Below are 13,074 nucleotides of genomic sequence, written 5' to 3'. Positions count from 1 at the left end.
CAAAGTACCATTATTTCCATTTTACAGATGGGAAAACCGAGGCACGGGGCAATGTGACCACCCAGCAGGCCAATGGCAGAGTTGGGACTAGAACCCAGCTTTCCTGACTCCCTGGGTATGTCTACACTGAAATCAGAGGTATGGCAGAAGCATAACAAGCTATCTGAGCTTGCTTTAATCTAGCTAGCTTGAGTAAAAATAGTCCTGAAACCAGGGCAGGAGAGGCAGCTGCATGGGTTAGCCACGAAAGTATTTACCTTGGGTCCTATGGGCACTTGTGCAGCCCTTGCTGCTGTGGCTGCACTTGTGCTGTGCTACTTAGCTCGATCAAAGTTAGCTTGGGTATGTTCACACACACTGCACTCTCACCCTGATTGCAGTGTAGACATAGTGTATGTCCTGTCTTACGTGGCTGTCCATGTGAGAGCGCATTCTACTCTAGGTGGTGTATTCCACAGGGGCTCCTATTATCCAGACCTTCATGTATAATTGTGGCTTTGCTCTACTGTGCTCAAGCTTTGAATGAAGTTGTCCATCTTGCCAAGGGCCCTCTCTTTTAATCATAGCTATGATGGGATTCCCTTCCTCATGCACGACAACAACTTACAGAGGACCACAAACATTAAGGAGGTCTTTCCCAGTAAAGCAACTCAAGACCCTGCTATGTTTTCCTGGGATGCCCTGGAAAAGCTGAATGCAGGAAAGTGGTTCCTCAAGGTAAGATAGTCCAGAGGTCTTTCTTAAAGTGCCTGTTTTAAGGGATAAGTGCTATGGGTGTAATCCAAAACCCACTGAAGTCAATGGAAATCATGGGATAAGTCTCAGTAACTATTCAAAAGGCAGCAAGAGGAGGTGTATTTTTACTAGCTTACATAACTGTGGTTCTCTACCAAGCTTAGCAATTGCCTAGAGGAGATGAAGTAAAGATGGAAACTATTCAGACAAGGCATAGACACAGCCCATAGTGGGCCGGAGTGTGTGTGCGGGGGATTCTCACCCACTTTTTATGTTTTACCAATGTATTCCTCCAAGCAGCTGCAGTATTAATTGTCTCTCAGTGTGGCTGCATGACTGATGTATGGAGTTAAAGAACCAGGCTTAAAATGTTAATTACGGGTTAAGGGGAAAACATGGAAACTGACAGCATACAGAAGATGAAAATTGGAGGTGGGACAACCAGAAGTGAACTCTATCCGATGTTTGCTTACCTGCCCCTTAGAGATGTAGGAACTGTGTGTATGCCACTAACTCAACCTGACTCTTATTTATTTCCCTGTGTATTTATTTATTTTTAGGACAAACCATTTTCATGCATGGGCTCACTGTCAAGTGCAGATCAAAATTTGGCAAAGAATCAGTCAATTTACAAGCTAAGTAGTTTCTTGAGGCTTGCAGAAAGTGCGAAAAAACTTGTGATATTTGATCTCTACCGTCCTCCAGAGAAACATCCTTACAGGGACAACTGGATCAAGACAATCCTGGATGTGATCCGTGACTCGGGGATTAAACCTCAGCTGGTATGGTGATGTGACTGCCCCCACTCCTCTATGATGTCATTTTTAGAATTGAGTTTTTTGGGGCCAGATCCTGGTAAATCAGCATCGCTCCATTGACCTCACCCATGAAAACCTTTGCTCAATAAATTTTATTCTTCCCCTGGTGATGAGTTGGCTCAGGGCCCGGCCCAGCCCAGCCCCATTATACCAATGCATTTCCCCAGGGCCATATGATACTACCCTGCCCCATGCTCAGATCTTCCTGTTGAGTTTCATGGGCTTACCTATGGGCAAAGAGGCAAGGAAGGTGTTGTAGTCAAGCCCCACATTAGCTGTAAATCCTGAGATACGTGCTGAGCTGCAATGAATAGTTGTCAATTGCTTTGAGATCCCTCAGTAAAAAGGCTTTGTCCCAATGGCTAACTCTTCAGCTGGTGTAAACTGGTGTAGCTCCATAGAAGTCAAGGGAGCTGAGCTCGTCTATACCAGCTGAGGATCTGGCCCCATGACTGCAGAATAGCACTGACCATTGTAGCAGTACGAGTGGGAGGCCAAAAACAGTGGGAGGCCAAAACGCTGATTCCATCTTGCTGATTTATAGTACTGCTGCACCCAGGAACCCCGGGTCAGGATCAGGACTCGGTGACCCATGTCCCTTGACAACAATCAGACAGGCGACCCTGGCCTCTCTGCCCTCCCAAACCATCTCAGTAGTTGGGCCAGTTCCCAGTTGGTACAGAAGACAATGGGCCTGGCTCTATGGGCTTCAGTGGAGTGACGCCGATTTGTAATTCGCCCTGGGTGCAACTCCACTGGGCAAGCTTAAGTGTAGATGGGGTCTTTGTCCTAAGTACTTTAATGACGTGATGATGAGTCCTGTTGCCATTACTTGTGGAGATTGCTGGCTACAGAGTTGGTGTAAACAGGGCATCTGGACCTCTTTTCTACCCCTCCATGTTTTTTTGGCGATAGCAAAATTAGCTATTTACCATTGCCATCTACTGCATGGGGTTAGAACTACCTGTGTGTCCTAGGCCCAATAGTGCTAATGGAAATTCTCCCTCACCTCACATGATAGGGGATTGCTCTTCCGAGGCAGGAACATCTAGATTCTGTCCCTGCTTTTGCCATGTGCAGTTAGATGTGCTGTGGTGCACAGCAGTGACAAGTACATGCTTCCAAGGGGCAAAAGACATATCTCAGCAGTTACCCATCTCTGCAGGCTGTGCGGGGGCTTAAGCCAATAGTTCCGCATCGCAGCAGGCTGCGTGGGCCGAATGTGCACAGAGAGCTTTGGATGGAGGGTGCTAAAAAAGTGCCAAGTATTATGACAAATGTAGCTTCTGTTAATGATCAATGGCGAGGCTTCTAGGCAGAGGTTAAAATCCCCATAATGTTCCTGGCCTGATAAGCAATTTGTGGCCAGGGGAGCTGACAGCCAAGCTGGAGCCCGCAGCCAGGTGGGATGGTGGAAGCCCAGCTCTGTGCTCCTGTGGGGTGGGGCATCTGGACTGGGTGGGGCCAGAGGCAGTCAGCCCACTGTGCCACCTGGAGGGCACCTTGCCGCTCCCGCCAGCCCTTAGACCCACATGGCACTCTGGCAGCGATTTAAAGGGCCTGGAGCTCTGGATGCCACCGCTGCTGCAGTAGCAGTGGTTGGGAGCTCCAGGCCCTGTAGCATCACCAGGCCCTGGGGCATTTGCCCCTTTCCACTTCCCCCATCGTTCCTGACCCCTGCAGCGATCATCATCTTCTGAAGGGGTGTGTCCGAGTTCCCAAATAGTGGTCTGTAAGATTAGCCAGTGCTTTTAAAGATCCACGTACTGCATCTGACTCCCTGGCCTCCTGCAGCAATGAGTTCCACAGGCTCACTGACAGAGCAATCTAAGGCCTATCACTGCAGCGTCTGAGTGCATGTTTTACTTTCCGCTTGAACCACCGCCGAAGCAGCTCCAACCTGTGTTCGAATGGATGGGGCACGTCACTGAGGGACCCCCTCTTGCGTTGGATTGTTGGGACTGCGGGGAAGGCAGGGGGCTGTTCAGTTCACTAGCTGCTGCTGCTGTTACTCGCAGGTGCTGTGGCTGCACAACAGCATGCGCTCCTTTGTTCAGTCTGTCATTCCTGGGTTTCAGCACACCGCAGGTTTTAAGGCCCCAGTCGATGACCTACAGAAAGACAATATTGTGAAGCTCAATCTAGCCTATTCTGCCATGTCCAGTGAAGACATCCGGTAAGTTGCTGTAGAAGCCGTGTGCAGGAGGCAAGGCACTTCGGGGGTGGTGGTGGGGAGGGGGGGGTTGCAAAAAAGCTGCCCATGTATTACACCAGCTCTGTGCATGTGGTTATGTCTCCCTGTAGTGACTGGTGCCCCTGACTCTACCAGGCTGGCACTTACTCCTGGTGCTAAGAGTAGCTCCACTGACATCTCCATCTCAACCCCTACTGATGAGCATCTGCAGAGATGGTGCATAAGACTTTTGGTCTGGGCAGGCTACTCCCTGGCGTGCTGGAAGCTCTCTGAAAGTGGGGGGGCCACTAGCACCCAGACCATGGCCTCACCTCCCAATTCACCCATCCCCCTCCCCCCCGGCTTCCAACCTACACTCCACCCCTTCCCCTCATGGCTACATCTGCACTTGGCCCCAAGGCTCTGCCCCTTAGTCTCTTCCCTTGAGGCACCACCCCACTCCACCTCCTCCTGCCAAGGCCCCTCCCCAACTCCACCTCTCCACCTGTGGCCACACCCCCATCACTTTTAAGAATGGCCCGTCACACCGAGCGGTGGGCAGGGACTGGAGGGAAGAGGCAGAACGGGGACAGGAGGAGGTGGGGTGAGGACAAAAGCTCCTGGTAAAGTGAGGGAAGGGTCACAAGGGGAGGGGTGGAGTCCAGGCATGGTCGTGTTGTGGTGGGGCTAGGGCCACAGTCTGCATATCAGTGGCCTCCCCACTTCTAGGGAACTTCCCACACTCCTCTTCCCAAGGTGCAAAGGCACTGGGCCAGTGACCCACATCAGATATTTGGCCCTTGCATGGTCGTACTCGTTGACTGACCTCTTCTTATACATGCCATCCAGCAGCATCTGTACGTACATGCTCATGAACTGGTGCATGCAAGTCCAACTGCTACAGAAGTTGATGTCAAAGTAGGTGACTTTATAAGGAGATCCCAGTGGATCAGTGGTAGTAATGGGAGAAGAACCCAGGAGTTCTGATTCCCTGATTTTTCCATTGGCACCAACAGGTGATGGATTGGCTCAAAAGTCAGAGAGTGCTGAACAGGATTAAATTGACACACAGCATCAGCAATTCAGCTGCCTGGTCTCCTCTGGTTTTCTGTATGTGCTTAGAAAAGCCCCAACTAGATTATACTTAAGTGTCTTGCTGAATCACAGTTTTAGAGTCTAATACTTTTACCTCCATTTGCTGATTACAAATCAATTGGACTTTTCCCTGTGTACTTCAGAAACTGTACTGCAGTTGTTCTAACAGTACTTGGCTTCATGCAGCAGATAAGTTACGAAGTGTGTGGGGGGGGTGTGGGGGGGTTTATTATAGAAAAGGAGAAACTGCTATATTTGGCTGTAAATACATGATTTGGCAAAAATCACAGATCCCGCATAATTTGGCTTCCACCACAGTTTTGGTTTCAGCTCATTGTTTGCATATATTTTGAGTATACAATTAGTGCAACACTAATGTTCAATGCCTATAAAATGTAAATGGCTGAAGTGACTGAACTTGAATTCTACAGCAGTTAAGACTTACAGTCTTCCGAATTTTATGTTTCATTAAACACTTTTTAATGACTTTAACATAGTGCAGCAAAAGGTTTTGTTATCTAAAACTTAGCAAACATAACATAGTGAGTGTTTATTGATATCATTTCAGCATTTTTTTCTTAAACAAGTAAATCTGCTCTGGCTTTTTCAAATTACTGATATTAAGAAATTTCATTATTACTTTTTCATGCTTTTCCATGTCTTGTCTCCAACTCAGCCACGATGTGAAGGTCATCTTGTGATTCAAGTAGGGTCTTAATAGCACAATTTGTAATCTCATTGGCGTGGGTGAATAATGAATTGGCAAGTGATCACTGTTCCCTAGCGGCTGGTTTATAGGAGATGGAACCCTTCTACTACCATGGGTACATATTTACTGCACTTAGAAAATGCAAAATCTTGGCTTTTTCCAAACTTCAAGAGCAGCACTTCAGTTATCAAAAAACCAGCAGTTTATTGCTTCAGATTGGAAGATGCTTCAACCTTTTCTAACAATGCTTGTTGCAAAATTTCAAGCAAACTCAAGAGTCGTATGCCACATTCATCATCATCAATAACTGTGGGCTCAGCGCCCGTTGGTGTCTGATGCCTCTCTCACTATTTCCTTCCATCTTTCCCTATCCAGTGCAGAGTGGCTCAGTTTCTGTAGACTAGCTCTGCACCAATCTACTACATCATCTATCCATTCTCTGTGGGGTCTGCCTCAACAAATATTGACAGTATGGCTATGTCTAGATTGCAGGCTTTTGTCGAAAGCCTGGAGGTCTCCCAGTAGAAGTCTGCTACTCTGGGAGCTCTCTGCCAACATCCTAGTCATCCTTGTTCTGTGAGGAAGAAGGGATATGTTGGCAGAAGGGGTTTTCCTGACATTTGGCTGCATGTGGGCTATGTCTACACTAGAAGCATCTGTTGACAGAAGTTAGCGGAGACGTAGAAATCTCGACAGAACCTCTGCCGACAGATTGCTGCTACACACAACTTGCTCTGTCGACAGAGAACTGCCAGACTGGACTGGTCTCTGGTGACAGAAAGTGGAATGTGGAAGGGCAGGTCTGCAAACAGGGCATCCCGGAAACAGGAAGCCCTCTCTGTCAACAGAAGTGTTATGCCTCAAATTTTTGAGGGATAGCTCTGTCGAGGCAAAGCAGAGTTCTGTCAAGACTCTGTCAACAAAAGGCTTTATGAGTGTAGATGGCCTCTTCTGTCGACCGAACTCTCCAGTGTAGACATAGCCGTGGATGGGCCAAACGGCGGGACAACTTCTTCCGACAGAACTGTCAGCAGGAGATATGCAAATATGATGTGCAATTTGTGTATCTTTTGCCGACAATCCTCGACACTTGAGACGTAGCCTATATCTATTTAAAACAAGTGCCATTTGCTTTAGCAATCTAAACAGATGGCCACATTTTGTTGAGGTGCCATTCATGAATGGTTTATAAAGGTTTAGTAAATGATGAGTAGCTGTTATAAGCATGTTGCAAAAATGCCCCAGTTTTATAGATGGTTAATATCCATAAGAAGAAAGTGTTACAGATGGGTGTAAGCTAAGTTCATAAGTGACCTGTTAAACTCTATAACAATTCAATAACTATTGATTAAAATATTTAATCACTAACTCTTCTTATAAGCTGAAACTTACTGCAAAAGCGTGACTTGAAAGAACCTTGGTTTGCCATTATTATTCAAAGGTGACTGCCTCTAAAGGATCAAAAGATTGGGCCACCAATTTTGTCATATAGTCAGCTGATTGGCCAATCTTGGCCCCACTCACTCCCATGCTCTCGAACGCCCCAGGCAGTCCTCCTCAATATACGACTAGCATGCCACTGAGAAAGCCCAAAGTGTGGCCATTTGCTCTTAAAGTTGCTTTTTGGCTGAGGCAAAAGCATCTTTGTATTTTAAAGGAAATATGCTCAGGCCAACATCACCACCAACCTCTATGTGATCAGTGAGCCGTGGCTCTTCTCCCTGGCCTGGTGCACCGGGGCACATTCTGTGACCACCAATGCTGTGCACATCCTGAAGGACATCAACCAACCTCTCTTCCTCATGGTAAGGAGAAAAACCAACCCTGCTCTCTAGAGGCAGGGAGCCAAAAGCCTGTCTGGAGGCAGATGGGTCATGGTCACTGGTGGCTATTGTGGGACAGGTTCATCCCTGCATGGGGAGGAGGGGGAGGTGTTCTTGACATAATCCAAGCTAGAGCAACATCCTCTTTGGCAGTCCTGTTTAAAACAGAATCCTAGGGCTGGAAGAGACCTCTGGAGGTCATCAGATCCAGCCCCTGCTCAGAGTAGGACCAATCCCAATTATATGGTCCCAGTCAGGGCTTTGTCCTCCTCTTGAGGTAACCTGTGGCCCCTGTTGGCCTCTGCAGGTGTCCAGGGTTGTACCAGCTCTCTCCATTCCTCAGGAAGTGCTCTGGAGGCAGTGCATCACTCCCCCCATCCCCGCCCAATCCTGTGTGCCAGTATCCCCTAATAGAAAGGGTGAGGAATTAGCCCCTTTCCTGCCATCTGTTTCTAACAGCCACATTGGAACTAAGGGGCACATAGGACTAAAAACTGACTGTACCGTCTGGCAACACATCCCTGGCATGGCTGAGCCAAGGCCTGGTACAGCTGAGTGACTTAGGCCTTCAGAAGAGTGAAAAGAAACCAATTTTAGAGGGTCCTGGAGAGCTGGGGCTCGCGTCCATCTGAAGAGGTATTCTCCTGCCTGGTGAGGGACGGAGGTCTTCTGTCTAGAGCACCCCCAGCCATGCCTGTGCGCTAGATGGTGCGTCACCTCCTGCAGCATAGTAGCCTCCTGCCCTGGCATGATCTGCAGGCAGAGATCCAAGGAGAAGGAGCATAACAGTCACCTTCCTGGGGTGGGAAGAGCTTGTTTTCCTTCAGTCACTCCAAGAAGTTGGTTTGACTACTCTCTGGGGATCCCACCGTAGTCATTCAGACCCTTCTGAACACCCTGCTGGGCTAATGGGATCGCTGGTGCTGGTGGTCCCATCCATCATCTGCCCACTCTGAAGATCCCTATGTTTCACAGATAGCCACGCAGCTGCCTTCAAGCTCACAAATGGGCTACAATTCCAGATAGGCCAAACCTCCCCTCACAAGCAGAGGCTGGGAGGAGGAGCACAGCTCCCAGGGCAGAGAATGCGGGGGATATGAACAGGGCAAAGGGGGCTTATCCTTGGGCCTCATTTGGGGCTGGGAGCAGGGCTAGGAATGGAGTTGCCACCAGGGGCTGAGGTTGGGGGCAGGGCCAGGAGCACAGCTGCAGCCAGGCCCACCTCTGGGTGCAGAGCCACACTGAGGCTGGGTATAGCGTGAGCTGTGTCCGTGTGTGCAGGATGAATGGCCTGGGTGCTCCTGCATCCCCCAAATGTTCCTTCCACTAAGCCCCCTTATGCTACACCCCACCATTTGGGCACCTTCGGCCTATTGAGTAATCTGCAGGCCAGGATTCAGGGCGGGCTCCAGAACTTCCAGCTCTGTCTGTGTCCAGTCGCCTCGCTGACGGAGCCCCAGTCTGTTCATTCCCATGGAGTGCAGGCTCTGCTCCTCTGCCAGGCACACAGCAGGCCCCATCTCTGCGCATGCTGGTGAGCACGAGGCCATCCAGAGGGGAGGCAACAAATGCCATTTAAACACCAGCAGGAAGGTGTAGCGCAGGCATCAGTTAGGTTACCCACACTAATTGCATGAAAATTTAGCTTTTTGTGAACATTACTTAAACTAAACTATTGCTGCTGGACACATTCTGTGTTGTTCTCTTCCAGACCCCAAAGGAGTACGGATTAATGTGGCTTCTCACAGACGCAGTTGCAGCCCTGCTCATCTCACTCATATTTGCCCTGCATTGGTAAATATCCAGCAGCTAAAATCTCTGGGGATGTTGATGGATCTCTTGGGGTTGGTACCGAAATGACGACACTCAGAGATTGTCTAACATTACAAAGTTAAGGTGACATAGGACAGTTTATGTCAATCTACCTATGCGATGTGCACACTGCAGTGCTCCTACTGTCCTTTTAACTAGACTGTTACAAGAATGTAACGAAACCAGCTTGACAAGAGGGGGTAACACTTAGGGTGACGTAGCTAGGGTGATGCAGCATCAGTGTAGATACTGCGTTGCTTACATCACCCCAAGTGGCCTCCAGAAGATATCCCATGATGCCCGCCATGGCCACTCTGGTCCCCCTTTTGAACTCTACTGCCCTGCTGCTCGGTACGCAGGTGAACACTCCTCCCCATTAAAGCGCCAGCATCTTTGCAGAGCAGGGATCAGGGAGAGGAAGACACACAGTGGAGCTGCTCTTGTCTGAAGTAGGGATGGTCAGCGACTCACTCAGGAGCACAGAGCACAGAAGGGGAGACACCAGAGCAGGACAGATTTCAGAGGGGGGGCTTCTCTCCGAAACTTACCCAGCCGCAGTCAGCACACCACACACTGTGTCGCTGTAACACATACCCAGTGTGCACCACACACCCAGCGTTACAGTCGCATACACACCACAACACACACACAATCTGCGTCACATAGTTTCTCTCACACACACTCTCTGCAGCTCCCAGCCCCACCCTTCTGGCTGAGGCCCTGCCCCTTCCAGCGGAGCCCAGAGCTGGCTGCCGACCTGTACCAAAATTCAGGGAGCGGGAGCTGTGTGAAATTCACTGCCCACCTGTCCTAAGAGTGCTGCAAGGGCCGCACAGGAGCCCTGTGGCCTGACACATGGGGGCTTGCAGGTTACCACAGCAGCTGACGTGCTATAAGGGAATTATGGGTGGTGCAGAGCCTACTCCCGCGAGCTATTGCAACCCATGCCCTGTGGCACAGTGGGAGAACTACCCACAGTGCGCTGCTCTCTGTGCTGAGGCAAGAGCTGCCACTGTGCGTGTGCTCTGCCACAACAAGGAACATAGTGTGGCCATGTAATAGTGGCTTAATGACAGCAGGGGCTGCATGTCGCATCACTCACCTTATGCTGTAGCACAGCAAAGCTCACTCTGCCCGGCCCTGTGCAGGGAGTGAGCTAGCTGACCTGGCCAGTCCACATGGGCCTCTCTCAGAATCCCCCTCTGCCTTGCTCTAGCCTGGCTTTCCCCTTCACATTTCTTAACCCAGCCCCTCCTTTGCAAGCCAGTGTCAAACAGCCTGGCCTCTTCGCTGGGACAGTGCCCACCCCCCACTGAGTGAGTCACTCCCGTCTCAACTCCAGCTGCCCTCCTGGCCTCCAGCTCTTTGTCCTTCCTCCTCATCTCTCCCTCCTGCACCTCTTGCTTGTCTGCTCTCCAGCTCTGGTTGTCATGTCGAGCTGAATGTCAGTTATCAGCTCTGGAGGGCAGAAGCTGCATTTCTTCATTCTCAGGGGCACCTCACATACGTCCAGGTGTTCAGCTGACAGCTATGAATAGATCTTGCTGCAGCCAGAACAGAGTGACGGGACCCACATAGCTCTGCTACTGTTCAGGTGACACCCAGTGTTTAACAGCCTGGGACAGCCTCCGAAGTCTCCAAGGCACATTTGAAAAACGGTTACTTTATGTGCATCGTGTTAGCACCTTGCAGGCTCAGTTGTGGATTGGGCCCCTCTTGAGTGCGGCGCTGCACAAAACTGAGAGCCAACAGCTGAGTGCACCAGTGGTAACGGGTGGGGGGGCACACAAGGGCAAAACCAGGGAGCGTGGGCTCAGCACCCTGACCCAGTCACCTGCCCATTACCTCATCACTGGCTGACCTCCTTCCAGGTGGCGAGAGAGGGGCTTGGCCTGTTGTGCGGATGACAGTGGCGTAGTGCTCGAGAGCGGTACATACAACAAATTCCGAACGGGTGAGTCCCGTGTTCCCGGGGGCTGTGGCTCGAGCACGCTGTGCCGTGGCCAGATGGGGCCTGGACGGGGCTTGGCTAGACGAAATGTTAGTGCCATGCAAGCTGAGGTGTAACTCTACAGGGCTGCTGCAGGTACCCTGCTGCCACTCACTAAACGCTCCCATTGGCTTCCCATGGTGTCAAAGCAGAGTGGCACAAAGCCCACGGGGACTGCACAGCAAGCTCGTAGGAGTGGAGTTAGTGACAGCAAGCTGGGGCGCTCTAAACAAGCCCTTCCCTGCCTGTCTTATTTGTGTTTTGCAGGATGAAAATAAAATGACGAGGGCTTTAAAACCTTGGTATAATGAACTGACTAAACCAAACTCTGGTGAACACACCGAGTTGTTTTCAGTGCCTGCTCCTATGTCAATGGCGGGGTTTCTGGTTCAACTTGTATCCTCTTTTCAGAGCTCAATGACCTGCCAACGGTCGTGGCCTAAGAGAACAAGGCCAGCGGTGAGGTGCTGAGGCCCTGCTTGTCATCAGGAGAACAGCCTGCCCCAGACAGAGGCACCGTGGTGCCATATAGATGCTGAGCTGGGATCAAGCTGGAGAAGCCAGGTACCACTGTGCCATTAGCTGAGCCAGCTCTGTAATGAGGTCATCTGTCAGGGCCTGACCGTGGCAGCAGAGTTCCGATGAGCCTGAGGTGCCTTTTTAACTCCATGATCCCAAGCTGGGGGCAGCTAGTTGCTGGGGCTCAGCTCAGTGGCTACCAAGTGCCCCTCCCTTCAGAAGTGCCCCAGACTCCTTCCGCCTGCCTCTCCCCAGCGGACGGCCCGGGGCCTACTTGAGAAGAGGGCTGCATGGTGACAGACACAAGGCAGCTTCCAGGAGGCCTGGAGTCTCTCTGTGCAATTGCTGGTCCTTTAACCCTCGGAAATGCAACTTTTAATACGCAGATGTAAAGCTGATGGTTTACTATTTTTGTAAGGAGGAAATAAAACCCACGTGTGGAGCGAGCGTCTGTTGGGCTCAGTGTGGTCACAGGGCCGGGTGTGGGCAGTGTGTGGAAAAAGGCAAGTCGTGGCCCTGCCACAGCAGTGAGGGTGGGCTGCAGGAGGTGGGTGGGATAGCTCAGTGGTTTAAGCATTGGCCTGCTAAACCCAGGGTTGTGAGCTCAGTCCTTGAGGGGGCTATTTAGGGCTGTGGGGGGGAGATGGTGCTTGGGCCTCTTGGCAGGGGACTGGACTCAATGACCTCTTGAGGTCCCTTCCAACTCTAGGAGATGTGTGTCTCTATATAGTTATGTGGGGAGCCAGACAGCCCTAGCCCCCTACGTGGGGTGAGGGTTGTTCAATAATGGACCTGACCCCAATGGCATCAGTGGGTGTCTTGCTGGTGATCTCATTGGGCTCTGGCTCACCCCAGCAAAACACATGGCTCCCCTAGTCCTTCTCTGCTGTACAACCTGGAGCTCTGGGGTACCAGCTGGGAGGAGCTCTGCTGTCAGTTTGCTGCACACATACACTGCCGCCCCCCAGCCTGGGCTCTCAGTCACACTTAGCAACAGAGCTGGCCCTAGGAGCAGGCGAGCCAGGCCATCTCCAGTGGCCGCCAAAATGTACTGGCCCTTACGGGGCTAAAGCCAGCAGGCACTCGCCCGGGAGGGGCAGGGTTGCAGCTGAGTGGCCTGGTGGGTGAAGTGCACTGTGGGCAGGTGGAGGTGCAGCAGGGCCTGGCGGGGGGACGTGCATCCACTATCCCTCCCATGCCTACAGTTGCCCTGGGGCTGCCAATTATTCAGGACTGGCCCTGCTTAGCAATGAGAAAGAGGTGTGTAAATCCCCCAGGCTGTTTACCCTGGGATGCTGCCTCCAGGGCGCAGTGACAGTTGCACACTAACCGTCTGGGCAGGTGCCTGCATTGGCTGCACAACATGAAAGGTTCTGTTCCCTCTCTGGACCTGTGCTCCT

At 51.0% G+C, this 13,074-nt stretch overlaps 1 protein-coding gene across 1 annotated transcript in view; it reads left to right on the top strand.

Moving 5' to 3' along the window:
* Positions 1 to 12,115, top strand: part of LOC142003859 (glycerophosphodiester phosphodiesterase domain-containing protein 5-like) — a 36,317-nt gene extending 24,202 nt beyond the window's left edge. Inside the window, exons 9-15 of the mRNA XM_074981193.1 lie at positions 567 to 717; positions 1,296 to 1,517; positions 3,572 to 3,729; positions 7,188 to 7,335; positions 9,065 to 9,147; positions 11,037 to 11,119; positions 11,567 to 12,115. Coding sequence (XP_074837294.1) covers positions 567 to 717; positions 1,296 to 1,517; positions 3,572 to 3,729; positions 7,188 to 7,335; positions 9,065 to 9,147; positions 11,037 to 11,119; positions 11,567 to 11,598 — 877 coding nt within the window. The 3' untranslated portion in view covers positions 11,599 to 12,115. The remainder of the gene's footprint in view (positions 1 to 566; positions 718 to 1,295; positions 1,518 to 3,571; positions 3,730 to 7,187; positions 7,336 to 9,064; positions 9,148 to 11,036; positions 11,120 to 11,566) is intronic.
* Positions 12,116 to 13,074: the final 959 nt, after the last annotated feature.

This window comes from Carettochelys insculpta, chromosome 1 (genome assembly GCF_033958435.1).
Source record: "Carettochelys insculpta isolate YL-2023 chromosome 1, ASM3395843v1, whole genome shotgun sequence".
NCBI classification, from domain to species: Eukaryota; Metazoa; Chordata; order Testudines; family Carettochelyidae; genus Carettochelys; species Carettochelys insculpta.
This window is presented reverse-complemented; position numbering and strand designations above follow the sequence as displayed.